The sequence below is a fragment of the Gekko japonicus genome, unplaced genomic scaffold (assembly GCF_001447785.1).
Source record: "Gekko japonicus isolate JY-2015 unplaced genomic scaffold, Gekko_japonicus_V1.1 scaffold191, whole genome shotgun sequence".
NCBI lineage: Eukaryota > Metazoa > Chordata > Lepidosauria > Squamata > Gekkonidae > Gekko > Gekko japonicus.
Genome location: NW_015175362.1, coordinates 1,350,449 through 1,376,703, shown reverse-complemented (window position 1 = coordinate 1,376,703; position 26,255 = coordinate 1,350,449). Strand labels below are relative to the sequence as shown.

The window sequence follows — 26,255 nt, the reverse complement described above, 5'->3', positions numbered from 1 at the left end:
ACGAAGAATGGGAAAGTCCCGAGTCAGCTAGGGAGAGGAGGAATTCGTTCAAGCCCCACTGAGGCGGCTCGAGGGGCGTCATCACCTATGGAAGAACAGAACCTTTGCCATTTATCATTGTACAACCTCCACGTAGTAGGTTTCCTGGAATTCAACAGGACGTTTGTTACGCAGGTGGAGAAGCCGGTGATGTTGTTCTCCATGCTGTCAGTTTCAACTGTGGTATGTCATGATGTAAGAGAGGGGAGTCGGAGAGGAGGAGGAGGTCCTGAGCCGGAGGGATGGTATTTCCCTTCTGATAACTCGAGGACTGTGAAAACCAAGGTTGTCTCGGCCACCATGGGGTTAGTAAGATGCAGACCGCACCGTCTCTCAGTATTTTGCGGACCACTCTCAGAAGCAGATGTAAGGGGGGGGGAACAGGTAAAGAAGTCCCGTGAACCAAGGGTAAAGGAGACCATCTCCCAGAGAATGTGGGTCCCTGCCTCCTCGACTGCAGAACAGAGGACACTTTTTGTTGTTTCTGGTGGCAAAGACATCAACTTGGGGAGCTCCCCACATGTGGAAGAGTGGGAGGTATGTTGGGTTCACCCCCCACTCGTGAAGGCTGAGTCCTGCTCGACTTAGATGGTCTGCCTGCACGTTCATGTGTCTGGGAATGTGAGTGGCCACGAGGAAAATGTTGTTGGCGATGCAAAGCTCCCACAATTGGATGGCAAGGTTGCAGAGGCGTAGGAAAACAGTGCTTCCCTGTCTGTTGACATAAGAGAGCGCTGTGGTGTTGTCCGTGAGGACCGTGACACGTTTTCCCTTGATTAAAGATAGGAAGCTGGTGACAGCGTGTTGTATAGCCAGCAATTCTAGGAAGTTTATGTGTCACCTCCTCATCTGCGCGTCCCATTTGTCTCCAACAGAAAGTCCCATGGAGTGTGCACCCCATCCTGTAAGGGAAGCATCCGTCATTATGGTGACTTCGGGTGACGGAGGGTGGAAGGGCGCTCCCTGGAGGATATTTGAAGGGACAGTCCACCAAAGTAATGAGTCCCGTATGCTGGGAAGAGGGGATAGGACGACACTGTGTGTGTTTTTCGACAGGTCGTAGTTGCGGATAAACCAGAGCTGTAAAGGGCGCATTTTGAGTCTGGCAAAGACGAGAACTGACGTAGTTGCAGCCATCCAGCTGAGCAGCCTCTGAATTTGGAAGGCCGTGAAAGAGGATTGGATACGGACAACGGTGGCTAAGGAAATGATATCTGTTGCCCTGTCGTGGGGCAGGTAAGCCATGCATGTTGTCGAATCCAGTATTGCACCGATGTACTGTATTCGTTGGACAAGGCTGCAACCACAATCATAGTCTTTGTGAAGACCCTTTGGGCGCTGGACAGGCCGAATGGAAGGGCCGTATACTGGTAGTGCTGTTGACCAATCGCAAAGCGTAGGTATTGGTGGTGGAAGGGGTGGATAGTAAGGTGGAAATATGTGTCTTGGAGGTCGAGGGTGGCCATCCAGACGTGTCTGCGAAGCAATGGCATGATCTGTTGTAGGGACACCATGCGGAAGCGGTGGTAGGTAACAAAATGATTCAGTTCCCTTAGATATAATATGGGTGTCCCTACAAAGACAGATTGGAACCAGATTGTCCAATAGCGCCAGAGTCTCTTTGACGTTTGAGACCAGGGCAGTCTTGGAAGGCGCTACCAGAAGCCAATTGTCTATATATGGGTAGATGGAAATACCTCGGAGACGGAGGAAGGCTGCAACCACAATCATAGTCTTTGTGAAGACCCTTTGGGCGCTGGACAGGCCGAATGGAAGGGCCGTATACTGGTAGTGCTGTTGACCAATCGCAAAGCGTAGGTATTGGCGGTGGAAGGGGTGGATAGTAAGGTGGAAATATGTGTCTTGGAGGTCGAGGGTGGCCATCCAGATGTGTCTGCGAAGCAATGGCATGATCTGTTGTAGGGACACCATGCGGAAGCGGTGGTAGGTAACAAAACGATTCAGTTCCCTTAGATATAATATGGGTCAAACGCCTCCGTCTCTCTTCGGGACTGTGAAGTATCGGGAATAAAATCCCGTTCTTTGGAAGTGTGGTGGTACATGTTCGATGGCTCCCATTTGCAGAAGGACAGACACCTCCTCGAGGAGAGGTGGGGAAGGGGGCGTGGAGACGACGACGGGGGTATTGGGGTTCTGGTGGAACTGAATTTTGTAGCCTCGGGACAATATGGACAGTACCCTCTCCTCCGAGGTGATATGACGCCAATTTTGAAGAAAGGGTGACAGACAGGTTTGAGCTGACTCGGTGACAGGGAAGTCAAAAACCCTGTTCGGAGGGTTTGGACTGTTTGGTGCGGAAAGCTTGTTGTCCGGAACTGAATTTTGGTTTCTGGAAGGCGGGCTTTTGGCCTCCCAAAGATGTTCTTGGTCTCCATCGTGTCTCTGGAGACTGATGAGTTGGGGTACGCCTCTGCCAGGACCTCGACCAGGTGTGTGGACAGTATGGTTGTCTTGCAGAGGATGAGACTCCTAGAGCTCGAGACGCCTTTATGCCTTTATCTAACTCCTGTAGAGTAGAATCCGTAGTGGCATTGAAAAGCCCCAGGCCATCGAAGGGAAGGTCTTCCACATAAGCTCTAATATCTATTAGCAGATTAGTGTTGCGGAGCCAGGAATGTCTCCTGAGAGCTATTGCAGAGGCCATAGTTCTGGAAGACGCCTTGAGGACATGCTTAGTAGTGTTGAGCTGTTGTTTTGCCAACACCATGCCTTCTTTTTGTATGACTCTGGCTGCCTGAAGTTTGTTGTCTGGGAGGTGGCTGAGAAGTTCTGAGAACCGTTCCCAGAGAGTATATTGATATCGGTTCATACAGGCCAAGTAATTAGTGCCCTTGACTCCTAATGCTCCCGTGGAGTAGAAGCGCCTGCCAAAGGCATCTAATTTCTTACCTTCCTTGTCAGAAGGTGCGGAATGAGTCCTCTTGGATTTGGAGGAAGATGTTATCACCATCGAGTTAGGCTGAGGGTGCGAGAAGAGGAATTCGGCATCTGCCTCTTGGACCCTGTACATGTGGTCCAGTCGTCTCGTGGACACAGGGGCAGATGAAGGTTTTAGCCATGGTGTCTTCGCCGCTTGCAGAACGACAGAAGACATAGGCAATGCCAAGGTGGAAGAGGTATCAAGCTGAACTATATCATAAACCGCATCTGTTGCCTGTGGATGTTGCTGGACAACAGAGAGGCCTAAAGAGTGGGTCATTCTTTTAACTAAATCTGTATACGATGTAAGGTTGTCGGATGGGTATATGGGTAAGTCTTCAGAGACATCCTGGTTGGGAGATTTATGGTCAGGAGAGGTATGAGCCTCAGAAGCTTCCATCTCCGAGTCTTCTTCTATGGAGTCAGAGGAGTCTTGGTGTTGTATTTGGACCGAAGTGTCCTCATGACAAGCTATAGGTTTTGGTGGAACAACAGGGTTTGGAGTGACCTGAGGGTTGGGAGGACGACTTGGTTCCATACTATGGTGGGAAGGATTGTCTGCAGGAGAACGAGACAGAGATGCCGAAGGTCTGGACTTGTGGGGCGACCTCGATCTGTGAACAGAGCGGGACGAATAGTGATCCCAATCAGAATAGCCCGCCAAAGTCAACCATGGCATGGATGGTGTATAAGTCCCGTACAGGGTACCTCAACTGTCGTTGATCCCACGATATTGGGGGTGGAGGGGGCAGGAAGACTCGGGTGGATCGACTTTTGGACCGTAGACGTCTGGGAGACAAAGTAGTAGCTTGTCTGTGAGAACCGTCCCTGTAGTCTCGGTTGTCGATATCGACAGATTGAACATTGAGATGCGGAGGATGACGTTGCATGCTGCGAGAAGCATGTCGGTACCGACGTGTTTCGACATCGGGAGCCTCCGATACCATCGATGCCGACGAAGTTGAAGGAGAGGGGGAAAGCTCTGCACCCATTTGGTGACTTAGGAGCTCCACCGTGTCGATGTCGGAGTACGGACGCTCCACTTGTTGGATGGGGGAATTTAGTAGTTGGATGGTTGGTATCGGAGGAGGGAGTTGGGCCTCCGATATCGATACTGACGTTGGAGCGGGAGGCACTATAGAGGCATCACCCAGTGCAGGCACCGCCTCCTTCCCCTTCCTCACCACCTTAAGGGACTTGGAGGTGCCCTTCTTCGCAGACTTGTGATCTTTACTTGCCTTAGCCTTTTTTTTGACTGGCGTGGAAGCGGACAATTGTGCCTTCGATGTCGGGAGCTTCGGCGTCGGGTGGTCGACATCGGAGGCAGGCCTCGATGCCGGAGCTGTCGATATAGACGGTCTCTCCTCCATCGCTGAGGCAGGAGCAAGGGCCGATTCAAGCAGCGCCACTTTAAGGCGCGCAGCACGGTTTTTTCGCATTTGATTGGAGAAACGCGCACAGTGACGACAGGACTCTGGCTGGTGAGACACTCTGAGGCAAAAAATGCAGCGGGTATGACGGTCAGGAGGAGCAAGTTTGCTGCCGCAACCCTTGCACCTGTTGTAAAAACCCCACTTCTTCTCCATAAAAGAAGCAAAGAAGAGGGAACGTTGAGGGGGGGGTAGCCCGAAGGCCCGACTGAGGTAAAGTGGCAATCTCCCCCTCAACATAAAATAAAAGGTTTGTTTTTTAAAAGTTTTTTGAAAGAACAACGAAGAAAAAGAATAAACTGAGAAAAAAATCCAAAGAGCCATGAGGCAAAAAGCCAAAACACGCGAACCGATCAGACCGACGAACAAAAAGGTATTTCCAACGCAACGGTAAGAAAGGAACTGGCGGGATGTCCGCGTCCACCCCTCTGGGCATGCGCGGTGGGTTTCCTGTGCATGCCCGAGGGACTGGGCGCGAAAATCCGTTAAAAGAGCTTGCTACAGCACCGATCGATCCAGCGCGTGCGCACTAGATCCCATGGGTGTGAAGCACAGAGACCACGTTGAAGATCCATCCCATTTACTTTTCATACCTTTACAATTTTTTCCAAAAAAAAAAGGTGTATCCCGCAGGTTTGCTAAGCTATCTCTACTATCTATACAGGAGTCCATTTTTAATCATACCCTGGGGCTAAGTTTTGCATCATATGTTTTAATGGTTAAACTACTGTTGTCAACTCCCAAACAATGCTAGCACCATTTCCATCCAGTTCTGCAGAATAAAATATTATCCAAAGAGGGGCAGCATATGGTAGCCATATCAGGAAGCAACAGGATACACATGAGCACCTATACAAATTACAGACTATCTGATTTACAAGGACATATTTGTAAAATACCTTGTTCCAACATCTAACAGTAACTGGTCATAAAGCCAACTTACCTTAGAAGATTAGACATAGAAAATAAGAGAAAAGCTAAAAAAAAATTGTTTGGAATATTTTCGTTCAAACAGAGAAATGTTGGGGAGCAGACCACTCCAGGAACACATAACATGGTTAAAGTAACAGATCTGCTAATTCTGAAGGACATCAGTACGACAATACTCCAGTAAAATGCCATAGCTATACGTTGTCATCCTCAAAGCATTTACTGTGGTGTAAACCTATTGAATTAAATGACATTCCTAATTGAGGTTTCATGATCACAAGCAAAATTCCATCAAAATTGAACACAAAGAAGTTACCTCATTCTGAAGCAGAGCATTGGTCTATCAAGGTCAGTATTGCCAACTTTGGCTGCTAGCAGCTGCCCCGGGTCTCAGATACAGGTATTTCATATCACCTAGTGGCTTAACTGGAGATGCGAGGACTGAAACTGGGACATTCCAAATGCAAAGCAGATGCCCTGCCACTGAGCTACAGCCCTACACTTAACTGTATATAAATGCAATAAATCATTCAGTTCATACCTGGAGTTCTTGTGTTTGAGATCTTAGCTGCTGTTTCGAAGAATCAACCTCTTTCACTATCTTCTCACACAAAATCTTCATTTTCTTTTGCTATGCAAAAATACAGTACACATCAAATTAAATAGAAGGCTTACCAATGGGATGACATAGAGACTAATGTTGCAAACTTAGGCCCATTTCGTTAGGAGTAAGTACCAGTAAACTCAGTGGGACTTACTTCTGATTATATATATGTACAACCAGTCTGCAAGAGTGATCACACCAAATCCTCCCAAAATCTGGTTCGTTTAATGCACCAGAAAAGGAGGCTTTTTATAAGAACTTTACGCACATAACTCTGGTTTCCCACAAAGAATGCTCTACCAGCAACTTTTCTTGATCTGAGAATTCATAGTATACCAAATTCAAATGTAGTAAGAGTATTCTATTCTTTCAAAGGTACATGGTCATAGAATTTATGGGAAACGCTAAAGCTATATGTGGAGCTGGATTCTAGAGTCTGTGGGAGAAGACCAGTGTTCCCTCTAAGCTGAGTTAGTATGAGCTAGCTCACAGTTTTTTAGCCTCTGGCTCACACATTTTTGTCTTAGCTCAGAAACGATGCCTCCAGAGCAAACTAATTTATGCAGTAGCCAAATCTCTTGCTCACAACTTTAATGCCAGTAGCTCACAATATAGAATTTTTGCTCACAAGCTTAGAGGGAGCACTGGAGGGGATTGGGAGTTACGGAGACTGAACAAAAAAATCCCTTGCTCTAGCTGCTTGAGACTTCTTCTGCAACTCTTCTTACCTCAGAACTCTGATCTAATATACACTATATCATTGCAATCATGATGGCCAGTAATGGCACTCCCTCCCAAAATGGCAAACTGAATGACTACAGTGGAAGTTAAATTCTACAGCCACAGCATAGCCATACTGTGGAGCACAACACATTAATATTTGTGAACACAATGCCTGGTGTAGTTTAATATGCTTTCTGTCTTATCCCATCACAGTTTCTTTCCATACTTTCCATCCCTCTAGCCAGCCTCAATGTTAGCAACATAAAATATATTTTCAGCCTGGTAATAGAAACTGGCTTCAACAAAACTGCCAAGTTTCAAGTCTTGCCTGACATACTTTAAACATCTACAAGAGGTCATTATTGTACCCATCCAAAGTATGTAAATGGAAAGAAGCTACTTTGATCATCTGTATGATTTTTAAACTAAACACAGTTCTACAAGTTGAGCTATTTAATAAAAAGGACTGTTAAAATTAATATGCCACAGATTCTCTGATTTTCCACTGTATTAGAAAGTTTCGTAATTAATTACATGAAAGGAAGGGAGAACCAGAAGACAGCAGGGCTATCAACAAGGAAAAGAAAGAAGGGGCATAGAACTATGCCATCTGCATATCATGAGGGCACTCCGTGATCTCTAGCTCCATAGGACAACTTCAGGGTCGGGTACATGCAGCCCTACTGGGAAGTCTTGTGGGCAGATCATCATTTGGTCCTGCGGCTGCTTGCGGTTTATTTTCCTTGACAGTTCATTCTTCTTGCTGACAGAACATACTTTTTGCTTTCTTAACAGCCACCCCCTTTGTCTCCCCACTGCTGTCTCTGGCATCCTTTCACAACAAAACACGTTCCTCAGCCAAAGCCTGCTGAGTTGACTTTTCAGTTGTTCTGGAGATCAGGTGACATTCATCCTCCCAAACAATTCACAGTGGATACTGCGTGCCTAGTCACTGTGCTGCTCCTGGACTTATGGCCTCAGAACACATGAGTTGTCAATGGGACAGACCTCCAAGAGGCATCTGTGTGCAGAAATATATAATTCTTTCCATGTAACTGACTTTGTGTCCCTACAACCACATCAAAGGGCAAATAACACTTTTTAAAGTGATTTTTTTTACAAGTTTCAAACATTTAAAAAGCTATTTTACAGTAGTGGCCAAAAATTTCTTAAAATTCAAATGTTGGGGTAATTTAACATTTACACAAAAATAATTGAACCAAGCTATTCTATTTTGATGTTGACTTTTTTCCAGCAGTAATGGTCTCTCTTAATTTCTAATATAAAACTAAGTTCTCACTGCAACCTTCACCTCGAGTGAACTAGAGACAAAAACACCATAGCAGTTTGTCTAAGTTGTAAATGGGCAAGATATTTCATAGCCCAAATCCAACAGTTAAAACTAACATTCTTCTGTTTAAACTATATTCTCCCACTAAAGCTAATCAAATCTAAATGGATGTAAATTCAGGTGTATCTACTTAATAGTTACATAGTGAATTTGATCCCACTGTTCTAGGTGGGAGCCAAGACGTTTTTATCCCCAATCCCCGATGAAGCAATTAGCAAATGTGCAGGGTTCTAGATGATCTAATAAAACTCTCATCTTTGCACCTTGTTCCTTTTTTCTTTACAGTGAATTGGGTGCCTGCCAAACACCAAACTAAAATATAGTTTATTTTAAACCCAAACCGAATGTTTTACAAGTTTGATAACTTTCAGAAAGGAACAATCACTGGTATCTTTCTTCAGCAAGGAATAAAAATGCCTTCAGCAGCGACATTGAAAGCAATCCGATAGGATCTTACCTTGTAATTCCCCCCCAAGAGCATACACATTTATTAATCTGACATCAATCTGTGCTAGATTCTGAACACAAAGAGTTTAAGGTATTTTTGTAAAAACTTTTTATTACATATTTATGCCAAAGACTTAAGTCAGCAACAGATGATAAATATCAGAAACATATGTATATCCCTAGAAATTGGGAGCCACAAGAGTTCAATATATGCATTCTTTTGTTTAAATCACAAATTGCTAAACAGTTACTTAAACTTAAGTGAACCATGGCCACGGGGCAAGCTTAGAGGGAGAACAGTGACAAAAGATTATTTCTTTTTCTTATTTGTGAAGCTGTCAACTCAACATTCCCAGCATTTTGACCTCTGTAACAAGCAAGGAATATCTCGTATTGGGGGCCGAAGGCTATGTGTGTGGAGCAAACAGTGCAAGTGTTACCTCATTAGATGCATCTTCCAGCTTGTTCTGGTAATCTGTCAAGGTATGCCTCAAAGTCTCAAGGACAAGAGTGAAGCTCAGAGGTTTATCTTTGTCCTTGCGAGTGCCTGAAGAAAAATACAGAATCAAAACAAAGCCCTTAGAGTTGAAGAGACACAGAAAACTTCTCCAACAGCAACAGAGGTATTTAAATTAGTTAGGGTCCAGTGACAATACAGAATGTTGAACAACCACTGTGTTTTCTCAAAGGCACACTGGTGTATCTGTTCTTTAATACCAAATAAAGCTGAAGAAAATTCTTACACTATGGCTGTAGATCACCACATAAAAAATGCTAACTCCCATTTATTTTTGTACGCCTCATGAGATCCCTCTCTGACTTTATTTAAAAGATATCTAATGACTACAAGTCTACATGCAGTTTAAAAAAGATCACTCTCCTCATGAAACAAGCATTTTAAAAGTATGCTGCATTTAGGCTTTTGTTGCCTCATGATCAGCCATGAATTTTGTATCAAAACATTTTCAGTCCATTGTGCCAAGCAACACAAGACTTCCTATTTTGTCTGGATGCATCTTAAAGCAGTTGAATATCAATCTCCAGTATTTCTTTTCTTATCTTGCATACAAAATTGAAAGATGAAACTTGATTGATGACTGAAACCATTTTAAACTCATGGCTATATTGTCACCATGACCCACTTCCTTCTTTCTTTCCCAGTTCAAATTCCAGTTTTCCCACTGTGCTCATAAATAAAGCCGGCTTCTACAACTTATGCCACTGGCTCCAATGATGGGTTTGGCATGCCATCAGTCAACCCACTTTCTGAAGCTGTGTGTCAGAACAGTCACCTCATCAGAAGCAATGTGTACAAAAATCTATCATGGGGTGGGGGAGAAAAATAGCCTACCACAAACTGAGTCCAAATATTTGTCCTACTGAATGGCAGCAAAACAGCTTAAAAAGAAATTACACTGAACAGGACCAAGAATGGAATTACTTTACATTTCCCCCCCTGATATTTTTTTAACTAAATACAATCATTGGGGGGCTGCAACTTAAAACAGAAGCACAGTGTAGGAGGGACTCTTTTCCCTAGCTTTTGTCATTAAGTTTTTTAATTCATTGGAAGCTTTGCACTCCGCTTCTGTCCTTAAGCAGTCGCCTCTACAAATAATTCAAAGGGGGACAGGCTGCAACAGCAACACGGCTGTACTTCTAATCTGTGTGAACACGATACTTACTACTGAGGACTTGTTTGAATATTATGTTCGAGGAGGATGAGGCGGGATTTGCCTGCTCTGTAAGCCTGCCTATGTATGTCAACCTACAAGAAAGCCCAACCATATAGACAGTAGTTTTATACTTTAGTGGCAGTAGCTACCAAGCCAACCAAGGTGCATGTAAAAAAAAGAAAGACCATGATAAAGTTGGTGCATCTTTGAGTGACCATAAAAGGCCTCAGGGATGTGCAACAAGCAGTTTCTGTCAGGAAAAGAATAATGCGTGAAAAACCCTCAACATATGAAGCAACCAGTTTTCAACTTGAATGAAAGCCAGAAAATGATCACAGATAAAGATTAGAAAGCACCTAATGTTTATTTATTTATTTATTTATTCAATTTATATCCTGCCCTCCCTGCTGAGGCAGGCTCAGGGCGGCTTACATAAAAATGTAAAATACATAAAACACATAAAACCTCATAATTTATCATACAATTATAACAGATGTAAAGTGCTAAGGTGCTAGATCTAAATTAGATGGTGTCATGATATGTGTAGGACTGGCAAACAAGGCCCAGTGAGGCCTAGGCCCAGGAGACCTGTGTGGGAGTGGAAAGCAGACACCGCCTACAATCCCCACAATGCTTGGCACCGGTTGTAACCAATCTGTGTCCGGGGATTGCGTGAGGGGATTGTTACTTAGATTTTGTGGGCTGTGAAACTGCGTTCTTTTCTCTCACAGAGTTAACCTAAGAGGACAGTTTGGTCTGAGAAAAGATCCCTCACTTGGGACAGAGTGAGTACAGGCACAGGCCTGGTATAAAAGGCTGTGGGCCTTGAATAATAAGAGAAATAGGTAAACCACGTTAGATTTGTTTTATTTACCTTTAGACACTGTTATATATTTTAAGCAACTTGTCTTGTTTTTCCCTTGCCCCATTACTGTATTAATATACCATTTTTTAAATGTTCTTTGCCTGGTCATCACGCCTATATTTCTCAGCTTAAAAGGGGCATTTTTGGTTGGGCTTGGGAGGGTACTTTGGGCCTTCCCAAGGGAAGTCCAGAGTGGTGACAGAGGAAGGTGGCAACCCACAGGGTAGCATGACAGATTATAACATTATAAAATTATGTAGCAGTCACAGGAGGGTGTGTTAGTTCATCAAAAAGGAATGGTCAGTGTTGGAATTCAGCATCTCCTCTGATTTTTATGGTGGGCACAGGCTGCTAATGGAAAGTCCGGGGGGCAGGCCTAAACACAGTACAGTTGTTATATGCAGCTCCTAATTAAAAGCCTGGTGGAAGAGTTCTGTCTTGCAGGCCCTGTGGAACTGTGAGAGGTCCCACAGGGCCCTGATGTCTTCCGGGAGCTCATTCTACCAGTATGGAGCCGCTACTGAAAAGGACCTAGTTAAGGCCAGCCTGGCCTCTTTAGGACCAGGGAGGGCCAAACGATTTTGGAGCCCTGAATGCAGTGCTCTCTGGGGAACATGTGGGGAAAGGCGGTCCCTCAAGTATGCTCTTCCCTGACCATATTGGGCTTTAAAAGTAAGAACCAGCACCTTGAAGCAAATTCGGTATGCTACTGGCAGCCAGTGCAATGCTTTTAGCATAGGTTAGATGTGCTCCCACATGGGGAGACCCATCAAGAGCCTGGCTACAGCATTTTGCACTAGCTATAGCTTCTGGATGCGTGCCAAGGGCAGGTCCATGTAGAGAGCATTACCATAGTCCAATCTCAAGGTGACCATCATTGCGTTCAAGGAAGAGAACCGACTGCCTAATCAACCAAAGGTGATAAAAGGCCGACTTGGCAGTGGCTGTTACCTGGGCCTCCATTGTTAAGGAGGCATCTAGGAGCACTCCCAAGCTCCTAACCTCTGGTGCTGGCACCAATGGAGTCCCATCAAAGGTTGGGAGTGGAATCCCTAGCCCTAGACCGCTTTAACTCAATCACAGGACCTCCATCTTTGCCAGATTTGATTTTAGTCAGCTCAGTCTAAGCCATCCAGCCACGGCTTGTAACGCCAAGTCCAGATCTCTCGGACTAGAGTCAGACTGGACAGCCAACATCAGATAGAGTTGGGTGTCATCGGCATATCGGTGACACCCCAGCCCATGCCTCCGAGCGATCTGGGCAAGGGGGCACATGTAGATGTTATATTGGGGAAAATACCACCCCTTGGGGCATTCCACAAACCAGTGGGTGCCTTCGGGGCAACTGTTCCCCTACAGACACCCTTTGTCCCTGATTCTGGAGAAAGGAGGTAAGCCACTGCAAGGCAGACCCCTGGACCCCAGCATCAACAAGGCAGTGGATCAATAGCTGATGGTCAACCATGTCGAACACTGCCCAACAGCACCGCCGATCTGCCTCTATCCAGATGTCTTTGGAGGTCATCTGCGAGGGTGACCAGCGCTGTTTCTGTCCCATGGCCTGGACAAAAACTAGAATGGAAGGAATCTAACATGGAAGTGTCATCCATAAAGCCCTGTAGCTGAATCGCCACCACCCTCTCAATTATTTTGCCCAGATAGGGCAAATTGGAAACCAATTCGGCCAGATTATACTGTTATATTGTTAACGCTAATCGGGTCTCAGCCCCGACAAAAAGACTACTTCAGGACCCCTTCCAATCCACTCTGAGCTCTCTGAAGGAAAAGCAGGACATGACTGGTTATTAATAAGATTACCAGAAATATATGAGATGTAATTTCTTTCTTTGGACATTTTTCTGCATTGCATGATACTTTAGGTACAGGGTATCTTCCTACAGTGCCACGGTTTGACTAAATGAACCAAGAGTTCTACTCTAGCACCATGATGCTCATTTTCTATGTACACCAGTTCTATCTGCCCTTATTTATGTATTCTTAAGAAGACTATTAAAAACAGCTATCCCTACTTCTCTCATTCATATTATTTTACATGAATGATCAAACTGTGGCACGGTTGATGTCCATGGGCCTGTTCCTCAGATCTCCCATTTCCATTAACTAGATGGCTCATGTATGTGGTTAGTTTTTTAAACACTTTCAGTATATGTTTCCATTATTTTATAAGCTGCCTTGGGCTGCTGGGTGGTTGTTGTTGTTTTCCCCCCTCCAGGAGGAAAGGTGGAGTATAAATATCTTAAATAAATAAAAAATAAACCAGGGCACATATTGTAAAACGGTGATGCTCACTCCCTGGTTCAGGATCCACTGGTGGTTCTCTGATATGCTCATTGTGGTTCTGAGCAATGTTCTCCAGTGTGGCATGTTTCAGGAAAGTGGGGAATCTATACATAATGGAAAAAAATCACTGATCAAATAACTCAAAGTGATATGGATATGTACTCCAAATTTGTAGTAAAGTGGTTTCCTGTATTAGGTTATTTGGCTTCTCACAATGTGGTTCCTAAAAAATTGGTTCATATGAACTTGCTTAATATCTGACATTAAAAAGGTTGTATGGTATGTTTGGTAGTTGGTTGATTTAAATTTGGGGTTATGATCCACTTCCCTAATGCAACATAATAGAGAAGTATTTTTGTATGATGTTCTATGTATCGTTCTGTGTTGTACAATACCAATGAGTTCTTGTTTTGTATATATATTGTAATAAACTCATTAACATTTTTAAAAAAGGAAAATGGGCAAGGATACTACCTAGTATGGCTTCTACTTGGTTCCCACCTTGAAACAGCTGCTGTCAGAGGAATGGGTAAGTTGCGAGCCTCCCTGAGGTTTCATGCCAGGAAAGGAAGTAAATGTGGTTCATTTGGTTGACAGCAATTGTGAATGTGGCTCTGTGAATGTGAGATGTGGAGTATCATTGCTATAATGATTTTCATAGTGTTGGTTTAATTTACAATACAGTTGACAAAAGGGTTGGTCTCCACAGTTGTAATATTAGCCACATTGCTCATTAGATTTCTTGTTGCTAAAATGACTTCTCTTCAAGTGCTACACATCCATACTGATGGTGCGTCACCCTCCCAATTCAATCCGTTTAAGCAAATACCGGGGGTGGGTGGGAGTGGGCTGTCAATCTAGTTCACCAAATCTAAGTCTAGGTAGTCTCAAAATAGATGCATGGCATCCTTCATTTAGCCTGAGTTGTTGGAGCAATAAAAATATCAATCCCTTGGTGGGGGCTTGAGGGAGAATAATAATAAGATATGGCCCATTTCCCATTTGTCACCTCTTCCCTCAGGATCACAAATGTACAAGCAACTCCAAAATGGATAACAAAGATATCAAAAGGCATATGTTCCCTCTCAATAATTATTCTCAGGTTTTATTTGTATTGTTTTGGCTCTCTTCTCTAGACAGTCAGTCTCTTGTGCCAGAACCTCTATCCTAACCCAGAATGCTCAGTTCAAAACCTTATCTAGTGTGCCAAAGAGGAGGAGTATATTCTAGCCAGTTTCAGCAAATTTTCTGCAGTTTCCCAGGCCACACAACACTTTTTCCCTCAGTCTCCACACCTCCTCAGATGCAAAATGAATTCTGTTTACAAATCCCAAACCCTCTACTGTGCTGTTCTATGATCACTAAACATTCATGGTAATCTCATTAACATAAATTTATAGGGGGAAGGAATGCAAGAGGACACTATATGCAGGTCCCCAATGTGTTTAAGGCAGAAAACAAACATCAAATACGTAGTGAAAAAAGTAACAGCTTCCAAATGGTTTTGACTGTGCCTATGCCACCATGGAACCCAAGGCAGGATCACAGATGTGCTCTTATGGGCAGAACCATAGATGGGCACTTTCCCCATGTCAGTTCAAAATGTGTGGCATTAAGTAATTGTCCTGATATGTCTGCTAATTCACATGCTTGTTCCTGCAAAGCAATGAGTCATAACCCATAACTTTTTTTCAAGACAATTTTTCACTACTCACAACTGGAGTTCCCTTTAGCCTTGGACTCTGATTAAATCCATCATTTACCCTGGCAGACAGGAAAATGCTTTGCTAAACTGATTCAATGGCAGTACCCAACAAACAGTTAAACTCAAAAAGAACTGCAGTATTTTCTTAATTTTCTTATGGAGGAGAAAACCCAAAGCACAAAGAAAAGTGAAACTTTGGTGGCCAGCATGAATGCTGGAATGACAGACTGTTTCAGTACATGTCTGCATATTTCCTATTGTTCTGCTTATTTATGTATTACCTAGCTACTCCATCTTTCTTCCTTATGAAAGACAAGACAGTATGGACAGATCGCCCATCAAGGATCTGACCAGATCCAGAACAGCTTAGCTTCAGCAAGGCTGCTGCTTCATGTGCCTTTCACCTGTACCCTGACATTTGCTCTACGTTATGGGGTTTTTTTTTAATTATATGATCTTATAACTGAAAATGATCTGTGAACCTGGCTCCTCAGGAGAGGAATCATGGATTGGGCTGTGGCTCAGTGGCAGAGCATGTGGTATGTGGAAGGCCTCAAATTCAATCCCTGGAAGCCCAGTTTTTTTTTCCTTTTCTTTTTTTGTTTTTAAAGGAGGGCCAGGTAGTCAGTGATATGAAAGAGCTCTGTCCAAGACGCTGAAAGCCACTGCCAATCAGACTAGACAACACTGATCTTAATAAGCCAGTGGTATGACTCAGAATGAGGTTGCTCTGTATGCATTCACTTGCTCAAAAACATCTATTCTCCTTGAAAGGATAGCCTTATTGAGTATCAAATTGGAGGAGGGAAGACATACTTTAGTTCAGGTTAAAGTCCCCACAAAGGGAGAGGAAACCAGACCTAAGGAATTCCTAACAGGGAAATAATGGTAAGGAACCTGAGAATGGGTAATCGCATAATATATTTTTTTTTTTAATTAAAAATAATAATAAAGCCAAGCCCTTTCTGTAGAGTTAGAAGCTACACAGGGCCAAAAGCATGGAGATGGAGTACATGATCAGACTTGATTAGAACCTAAAGCAACACTTAAGAGAACAGAAGTAACTTTTCTACATACTGAAGGTGTTGCATGCATTTGAAAAATAAAACACAGAGATGACTAATTTTTAAAAGCTCTTCTGTATGCTTTTATCGTGTACCTCTGATTGCACTTCTGACCATTTTTTTTTAATGGTCAAACACAGCAGAGTAAATGAGTAAAGAATACCTACTTTGCAACAGCAGAGTAAATGAGTAAAGAATACCTATTTTGCAAAAGAATGTAATGCTATAGGCTTGAAAAAGCCTCCAAATAATTAAAAAGGAAAGTGTAGCATCAAAGCACCCCCCATTCTTATAAACAATATATCTTTGTTTTCATATTATCATTATGTGAACAATGAAAAGAAAACAGTATCTGGGAGGTCATTTTTACACACCAGTCGGCTTAGTACTTTGTGCTGGCATGAATGTAATCATTATCCCTCAGTTGACTTCAAAGCAACTCAATAAAGACTAATAATGTGTTGCATTCTGTGTCCTACATAACCTTTTTTTGAATAGATGACCTTTAAGTAGCTGAAGGTTGCCTCTGAATTTGGCACAGTTCAAACCAAAACATCTGTTCCCCTTGTAGGAATACTGTAAGGACTTTTTCTCTCTGTTGGATTTCAAGCACAGTAAGCGAGCCCTTTCCTGACCGATCACACAGAACCCAACACTTGTAAATCAAGTTCTGGGCTGACAACAGCAGATCCGCCTTCAGTCACCCTCTCCCAGCTAGCAAGGCCACTTGACTGCTGTGAGAACTGCTCTTATCATGTCATCAAATCAAAGCATGTTGAGAAGAGAGAATACAAGAGGGCATCTGTAGAATTCCCACAATGTAGTGACTTTGGAACACTGACAGATGCATCTGTCATTTTATACCTTCAACTAACCTGCTGTCCGCTGGCTTGACACAGTAAAGCTGTCCAAGAGTAACTCTAGCTCTCTCATGTTGTTTCTGCACGTCTCTGTTAGGAAGCCCTGGCACTTCTTGGCCTTTATTTGACAGCAGTGGGGGGAAAAGGCAAAAAGTAGACATATTAAGGCACTAAATTAAGAGGGCATAGTCCAATTCATTCTGTTGTATGGCATCATGGGTAAAAATAAAAAGTAACCAACCAAACCCCCCAAGGTTGCTGCATTAACCAGAGCATTTACAGTATAGAAGACACAAATTCTATTCCATAAGGCAGTTTTCATCTACTGCATTTTAAAGATTACCATAATGTTTCTCCACCTGTTACAGTAGCACTCGAAACTCCACTCCAGAACAAAGTATATACAGCCTCTTGTAGCAAAATATTTCTGTGTTACAAATTGTCCACAGGAAAGGTCACTTTATAATGGAAAAGAAAGAGCCAGAAAAGAATATTTTCACCCCACCAGAGTTCAAGATCCATGTTTATCTTGCACTAGGGCTGCCAACTCTGGGTTGGGAGATTCCGGGAGATCTGGGAGTGGAGCTTTGGGGAGGGCAGAGGCTGGGAAAGGGAAGGACCTCAGCAAGGTATGATGCCACAAAATCCATCCTCCAAAGCATCCATTTTCTCTAGGGGAACTGATTTTGTCATAAGATTGCTGGGCACTGCCTGGCAAACGTCTGGAGGGTTGTGGGGGGGGGGGCAGGCAACATCCTGATGAAAAAGTTAAAAAGAAAAGAATAAGGTTTTGTCTACTTACAGGGAATCGATAGAATTTCTAGCAATTCCTAGAGCTACCCCCCACCCTGATGCTGGGAAAGATTGAAGGTAAAAGAAGAAGGGGAGGACAAAGGATGAGATGGTTAGACAGTATTATCGATGCAACGAACATGAAGCTGAGCAAACTCCGAAGGATGACGGAGGACAGGAGGACCTGGCGTGATGTGGTCCATGGCGTCGCAAAAAGTCGGACTCGACCGTGCGACTGAACAACAACAACGACAACAGCTACCCCTTGTCACTTCCAAGCAGCTCTAGGAATCACCAGGAACTCTGTGGCAAGAACTTCCTGTAAGGAGAAAAGGCCTTATTTCTCTTTTTAACTTTTTCCTTGCCACTGCTTCCAGAAGCAGCAGGCCACAGGACCTGTGAGCAAGGGGCTTGGCAACTCCATCTTGTGCACATTGGACTGGAAAGCAATAACAGTAAAAAGCAAGTGGAGGAATTGGATGAAAGGACGGGTTGAGTACTCCTTTTCCTCTACTCCTTTATAGTCCCATCCCTTAGGGGCAATCTGTGCATGTAATGAAAGCCCTTCTCTATTGCAGAGCCTACTTTGTTCCTAGGGTTGTCAGGTCCTATCTGGCTGCCGGCAGGGGGATGTTGCCTCTCCTCTGGGATCTTCTGCTGTGATGACATCACCTGGAAGTGATGTTAGTGGGTCAGGGATGTCGAGGGGGGGGTGCCACTCTAGTTTTTGGGCAAAACTCTATGGGGTTTTTTTCCTTCAAAACCATAGTGCTTGCCCAAAAACTAGAGCGGAACCCCTGATGTCCCTGACATGATGACATCACTTTTGGGTGACGTCACTGTGACAGGGACGCCACAGGGTGATGTGCTTGTTAAGTTTTAATTGGGCAGGAAAATGAGAATTGTTAATTGTTCCTGTTTCTCCTTCTTAGGTAAAGGGTCTGATGGCCACCTTCACTTTTGATTACCCAGCACTTTCTAAGGCTAAAAAGTCTGCCTCCAAGATTTAAGGACAATATTTTTACTGAGTAAGAAGCATCTTTTCCCTATAAAATTGAGCTCTATTATGAGCCAACTGTGTATCATGACTGACTAGAAGACAAGCAATGTATGTGAATCTCTGCTGTGTTCACCACCATTCTGTTTAAATATTTTATAAATTTGCTCTACTATTTCAATTTTAATTATATGTTCTGTATATCTACTAATATATTATTCATATACATTTCAGTGTTTGATCCCCGGTAGCATTTACATGGGTTTCCCTGTGTGATGGTTAGTACTATACTTCACAAAGAATTTCCAGTGCCAATGGAATATCTCAGCCAGTGTTTTCGTTTCTAAAGCATCTATATTCCAAAAATTATTAAGATGCTTGTTATTTTTACTGGATAGAAACAGACTAGAATGATATCCTTCATCACTGAATCCATATTACTTTGCATTGATTGTACAATGCTGGGGGGAGGCACATACAGCAAAATCACATCACTAAGATAAATATTTTCATATAGTGTAAGCATTTGGAGTGCCAGATACTCAAACTGTGCAGTAAAACCTTTTCCCACCCAAAATGCCTACACAAACTGCTCCTCTCTTCCAGATATTTTATCCTTAATTTGCCACATGTTTGGGATTTTTGTTTGTGTGTACTTGGATAATGCTACTTCTCTGTATTTACATATGCTTGCTGTATTTGCAATCTCTGTGTCTAATTTAGCCAATTTATTTTTCCAGCTTCAAGCCAGACTTTTCCAACTTCAAGATTTCTCAGCACTACTTTTATATTCTTGCTACTTTCCAACCAAATGTAACCATCCTACAGATGAGATCCTAGAATTGTGAGATGATAACCTGTGACTACCCAATTATTAGACTGCTTGGCAGAGGAGACGTGTCAGTGCCCTTGAACCACTAAGTAACATTACTCAATTCTACTTTTATTGACTTTACCTAGAGCACTGGGAAGATGTATCCCCAGCGTTGCTAATATAAGGACTACCACACTTTCCCTTACTTCTGCTCTAAGAAGGACCAACATGTTCAATAGAGGCTGATCTATTCCAAATCACTGCTGACTTTTATCTTTCACAGGGAGAACAGTAGTTGCTTGCTCCTGTCACAGTAGCATTTGTTTTACTCCTAAAATGGCCTCATCTAGTTCAAATCAAAACCACACATGCAATCTGAAGTGCAGGAAAGTGCAAATGTGACTGATAATTAATTTTCCTGCAGTGCTATCAAAGACAGCTTCCCTCCTGCCCAAGTTGGGCTGGAGACTTTCTTCACCAAGAGGCTGGCTAGTTACAGTTACAAAGGGGAGGGGGGGGGGGTTAAAAGCACATGTATACCTTTAACCAGGTAGTACTAACACCAGTTCTTTTGTGTCCCTCCAGTCAAGAGTCAAAGGACAAGCTCCTGACCTTCCCAGGATTAACTAGTGAATCCTCCCTGCGAGGTTGGCTCCCAGAAGGAGACCCACGGGTTATTCTAGGTAGGAACTGTCAGTCTGGGCACCAGATTGTCTTACTGCAGCAGTGGAGACAGAAACCAGAAGTTGGTAAATAAAATGTATTTATTTAATGCAAAAAGTATTATTATAAAAAGTGCAGAATTACCTAAAAGGTTACTGTGAGGGAAAACAATAAAACTAGAGATTAATAAACTAGCCAAACACTTGTAGAACCTTGGTTCCCAAAGAGCAAGATATTGCCCATTCAGTTCTGGGTCCAAAGTGTACTCTGTCTCCAGAGTCCCAAATGCCAGGTTGGTTGGCTTCAGCAATCAGAGCTTCCGAGATGGCCAAAAGTGAGCAAGGCGATGTTACATGTCAGCTTCATATGCAAACACCATTATGCCTCCCAAAGGTAGCTTATTTATTGGTTGAATCCCAACTGGTTGCCAGGCCTATGCACCAACTAGGGTTCAAGCAATGTCTTCCAGATACAAGTAGGGCAATCAGTGAAAGGTTGATTTCATTGGTCTCTGGTCATGTCAGAAGAGCAGGTGATGATCTGCAGTTTCACACCACCACCCCCTTCCCACAGGACTTAACTGCTTTAGAATGTTAATGAGGGAAGCCAAGGCCAGAGAGGGAACTTGTTATGTCACAGGTACAAGAATGTTCATTCTCCTCAGCACATCTGTGTGAAAATTAGGAGACTTAAAGGCAACATTTTTAACAGCAGCAGGCTGCAGCCAGACTGAGGTAAAGGTAAAGGTTCCCTTGCTCGAAAGCCAGTCGAGTCCGACTCTAGGGTTGCGGTGCTCATCTCCGTTTCAAAGCCGAAGAGCCAGCGCTGTCCGAAGACGTTTCCGTGGTCATGTGGCCGGCATGACTAAACACCAAGGTGCACGGAACGCTGTTACCTTCCCACTGAGGTGGTACCTATTTATCTACTTGCAATGTCTTGCTTTCAAACTGCTAGGTTGGCAGGAGCTGGAACTAGAGACGGGAGCTCACTCCGTCATGCGGCACCCGGGTCTCGAACTGCTGAACTACTGACCTTCCAAAGCCTGCAGTTCAGCGTCTTAGCCACTTGAGCCACCACAGCTCCAAGGGCTGAACGCAGCCAGACTGAACCAGACTTTTAAAGCAAACTCCATTTTGAGTGAACCAAAGTTCTTGACAAGTGCCAATTAATTTAAAGCCTTTGTACAAGTGCATACAGAAGTGGTGTTGCTCACATATAAGAAACCATATACCCACACATTTAGAATTGCCATTAGTTTTATTATACCTGTACACCCAATAAGCAAGAGAAGGGCCAAAAAGTATTAGGTGGTTTGTATGAATTTGGGGTTTGCAAAACACTTCCTGTACTTAACTTAGGTTTGTTGCAAACAACTGAAGATTGTGGAGCTTTCCTATTGCATCCCGAACCATCCCACCCCCTCTTTCTTTGCTTTTTCTTCAACATCTTCGTGCGTCCTAACAAAAGTTAAAGATGACACTAAACCTTCTTTTTAGTTTTGCTGCAATGCAGCTCCCCTCTGAAATAATTTCTCCATCTAATCCCACCACACAAAGTTATTGTGACAATAAAACTAGAAGCCTGAGATTACTAGAATAAGAATGGGATGTAAATGTGATCAATAAAAATAATTTCTTTTGAGCACACACCCAACATGTGATTTATTTTACATCTTCAAGGAATTAGTCACCTTTAGGCAATCTGCAATTAACAATAGGGCTATTGCTAGTGGGTAAAATGCATAGTTCTGATGAGTGACCTATGAATGATCCAAGATGTTCAACAAGGGTCTGGCTAGAATCCTCAGGAACAACATTCTTCACATCTACAAAATGCATGTATAACCACTGAAATTTACATCATGATCCTATATAAGTTTATTTTGAGTCAAGTCCCACTGTGATCAATGAGCCTTAGTCTAAAAACATGAAATGGACTGCAGTCTTAATTGTGTAAGCAAGACTTATGACACAATAGCATGCTTGGAAGAATATAGTTCATTTACACTGGACTGTCACCCTTTAAGAGCAAAGATGACATAATGCTAGTATAGCTGCTGATATGCCCAACTTAAATGTATGCGCATAGACAACACAAGACTTTTGCCTAGCAGATAAACTTTTATTATTCTACAGTGCAACATGGATCATATCTGAATTTCAAAACAAAAGTCATCATGTTTGTGCTGAGGGAGTTATTCAAAAGCAACCTACACGGTGTATACAAGATTTAGGATTACTTGTGCCAAAACCTATTTTGTGAAAGTTCATTCAGCTTTGACCAATACAAGGGGGACCTAGATATAACCTTGCAGGGGAGTTCTCTTTTCACCTTTTACATGTATTAGGTCAAGGGTTCTCAACTGCCCTGAGCCTGCCTTGGCAGGGAGGGCAGGGTATAAATCTAAAAAATAATAACAACAACATTGTGACTGCAGATACCTTTGGCATTCTTACAGGGTGGCAGAACCAACCACAAAATGTCAGGGAATGAGCTTATAGTACCTTCTCATTTTTTCAGACAGAAGCTCTCCATAACTGGCTGCTTTTTAAATGAACACATTGTTCAAAATTATTTTCTTGCTTACATACAGGTTATCTTCAGTCACACAGGGAAAATCTTTGTGCTGTAGGGAACAGCTGCTGCCAAAGCATTTTTTTAAAAGCTGCACAGCCGGTCAGATCACCAATGGCCAGAAGCCCTGCTAGGCAAAAGTGCCACCTGATGCTGTCCATTTTCTAAAAACACTTGGGCAGGCATCAAAAAAGTGCTTGTGGATACCATATTGGGGCACTCCTGTACTAGGTTAACGAAAAACAATAGCAATTTTTGTTTAAAAAAATTCAGTTAATTTTTTAAGATTAAAAAACCCTTTATCTTTTACACACACACACTGAACAAACAATGGAGTTAGAGGAAAAATGGGCATAAACTGGGAAAATGCAGTCCGGTTTGTGGTTTGTGGCATGTGTGGTTCACAAACCACGAATCGTCACAAACTTTTTGACACTGGATGAACCAGTCAGTTTGTAAAGTTAGTGAAATCGTAGGACACACTCAACACTGTGCTAGAGACACCAAACTCACAGGGAATCTCTGCCTGACTCTTCTCTACCTGCTCTCCAAGCGTGGTAAAGATTGCATTTATGGGGTCTGAGTTACAGCCCCCCCAAAGAAGGTGCCCCCAGGAAAGTCCGTTTATGGGGTCTGAGTTACAGCTCCCCAAAGAAGGTACCCCCAGGAAAGTGCTTTCTCGAGAAATGACAGGTGCAAGTTTAGGAGTAGAATCATAGAATCATAGAATGTTAGAGTTGGAAGTGATCTTACAGGTCATCTAGCCCAACCCCCTGCACTCTGCAGGAGCATACAACTGATCCTGTGCAAGCTAGAGACACCAAACTCACAGAGGATCTCCAGCTGACCTGCCCTCCAAGTTTGGTAAGGATTGGATTCACAGGGTCCGAGTTACAGCCCCCAAAGAAGGTGCTCCTATTCTCCATTGTTTCCAATGGAAGGGAAAAAACAATAGAAGCCCCACAGAACAGAATCAAAGTCCCCGGGAATCCCTGCAGCAGAAACTGAAGGTGGGGGGGCATTTTTGCAAGCCCAGCAGAACCAGCACAATGTGCCCAGCAGAACCAGTGCCACTGTAGCACTACAAATCCAACGGGACTAAGGTCAAGCCAGGAAAGTGCTTTTGGGGGGAAATGTCTGACTCAGGTTAAAAAGTGAATAGAATGGACCCCCAGCAAGTTACACATACCAGACTCACAAAAAACCTCACCCTGCTGCCTGCTCCTCTACAATCTCTCCAAGTTGGGGGCATATTACATTTCTGGTGTCCCAGTTACGGACCCCCCCACAAAAAATTCTCCCCCGTGATCTCTCTGGAACAGTTACAGCCAGGAGTTTATGGAACGGCTCAGGAACAAGCCAGTGACATCAAACTCAAAGGGGAACTTCACCTGAGCAGACCCCCCCCCCAAGCCAAACACTGTGAGCAAGGCAAGCATCCTCTCTACACTCACAGCCCCCCCCCCAAGTCTCCAAAAGCAGGTCCTGAAGGACAAAAAGGCAGACATCCTCAGATTTTTGACAGGGGCTCCCCAACGTCACTCCACGACAACAGCCTGGCAGGCACCCCAACCACACCAGACCAATGCTCCCTCTAAGCTGTGGACTCTTGTGAGCAAAAATTCTACTTTGTGAGCTACTGGCATTAAAGTTGTGAGTGAGCGATTTGGCTACTGCATAAATTAGGTTGCTCTGGAGCCATCCTTCCTGAGCTAAGACAAAAATGTGTGAGCCAGAGGATAAAAATTGTGAGCAAGCTCACACTAACTCAGCTTAGAGGGAACCCTGCAGCAGACCAATGGAAATCAGAGTTCTCCATTTTTAGTGATGCAATGACAGAAAGGCAGACATGACAGGGTAGGCTTGAGGTGCGGGGGAACAGAGAAAGAAAGCAACTTTAAATGCATTCTCAAAGCCCCCTGCCAGCTGGTTTGGAGAAGGCATTTGTCTCTTTAAATCCCTTCTCTAAGCCAAGCCAGACAGCGTGAGGGAGGGGCTTGGAGGGTGCATTTAAAATTAAAGTTGGCTTTCTTTCCACCTCTCCCTCCCTCCCCCATCTATTTTTTCTTCCTTTCTCTCTCTAGTTCTCAAATAAATATCATTAGCAAACAAATATCATTGGACAAATAAATATCATTATCAATACCTTTCAACCCTTTTGTTGAAACCCTTTTGTTCTGGTCCTTATTGAATTTATATTTACATGATTGTACTATATTTTTATAATAGCCAATATATTCCTCACTACTGACCTCTGAGGAAGGCCTATGTAGGCCGAAACGCATCAGGTCAGATTTATAAACCCTTGTGTTTTATCGTTTTTTATTTATATATAACGTGTGATTGGGCCCTTATATAATTTTTAAAATTTGTGATTATCAAATACATGTATTTTTTATATATTTCCTGTACATGTTGCTGTTTCTTGTTCTATGCCTGTGACACATTCTACTAGTTTGCTTTATGGTTGATTGATAATGGTAGCCTACTTTTCCTTGAGTTAGAATCCTGCCCCTGGACCAATACAGTTTACCTCCATCAGGGTGCAAGTTCCAAATAGAAGTACATAGTTTGAAAAACAAGTATGCCACCTTTATAACTGACACAGTTAAATTTTTGCAGAAACTGAGCAGACAGAACACAACATTATTCCCAGTATCCTATTCTGTCTAGTCCTCATAGGCTCTCCATATGAAAATGCTGCACAACAAGGGAACTCATTTCAATAAAAACACTATCAGTGATCCTTATTTTACTATAAAGTTTCCCTAGGTGCTCCTTATTCTGTTGCAAAGTGACTTTCAAATTCAGCCGCTCATTAAACATCTTGCCTGCCACCCACTTAAAAAGTCATTTATTTCCCAACTGGAATTCTTGATAGTTATGCTTTTTGAACATCCTGTTCCAATACAGCAGGAAGGTGACAGTGACACACTTTGCTAAAAAGGTCACCAAATGTAACAGCAGCACTGATGACTTTTCATATAACAATAATTTGAGGGAGTTATCCCCTCTAGTAAGAAGGCCACGGGTACAAAGGCAAGTAAAGAAGAGGACAGCAAAAACTGACTGTTTCCAGAAGACTACAAGCAACAGAAGCAACAATTCTGATTAAGAAAAAATTGAGATATTTACTAAGCCATTCCTGTTTAATGCCTATATACAGAATTCCCTTCTCATGCTCATTTAACTATGAAATGATTCTGGTAGCTAAAGCAACATGGTTGGAAAGAAGGGGGTACACAGAATTCCAGAGGTTGTGGCTGGACAATCTAGGGGTGGCCGTGGGCACCACGGCACCCTCCAACATGTTTCCTGGCTCTTGCCAAGTGATTTCAGAAAGTGGGCAGAGCTCCAGGCTGGGACCTTTTTGTGTTTTTTATGTTTACGGTATAACGGTAACAGTGGCTTTATGTGAAGAATACCTGTGCAAATGGCAGAGTGATATTCTAAAAACACAGTGGGACTTCCTTCTGACTA

General features: G+C 43.2%; 1 protein-coding gene across 1 annotated transcript in view; it reads right to left on the bottom strand.

Moving 5' to 3' along the window:
* Positions 1-26,255, bottom strand: part of CCDC171 (coiled-coil domain containing 171) — a 215,457-nt gene that overhangs the window by 124,489 nt on the left and 64,713 nt on the right. Inside the window, exons 11-13 of the mRNA XM_015425408.1 lie at positions 16,951-17,053; positions 8,905-9,011; positions 5,881-5,970 (exon numbers count right to left, since the gene is read on the bottom strand). Coding sequence (XP_015280894.1) covers positions 5,881-5,970; positions 8,905-9,011; positions 16,951-17,053 — 300 coding nt within the window. The remainder of the gene's footprint in view (positions 1-5,880; positions 5,971-8,904; positions 9,012-16,950; positions 17,054-26,255) is intronic.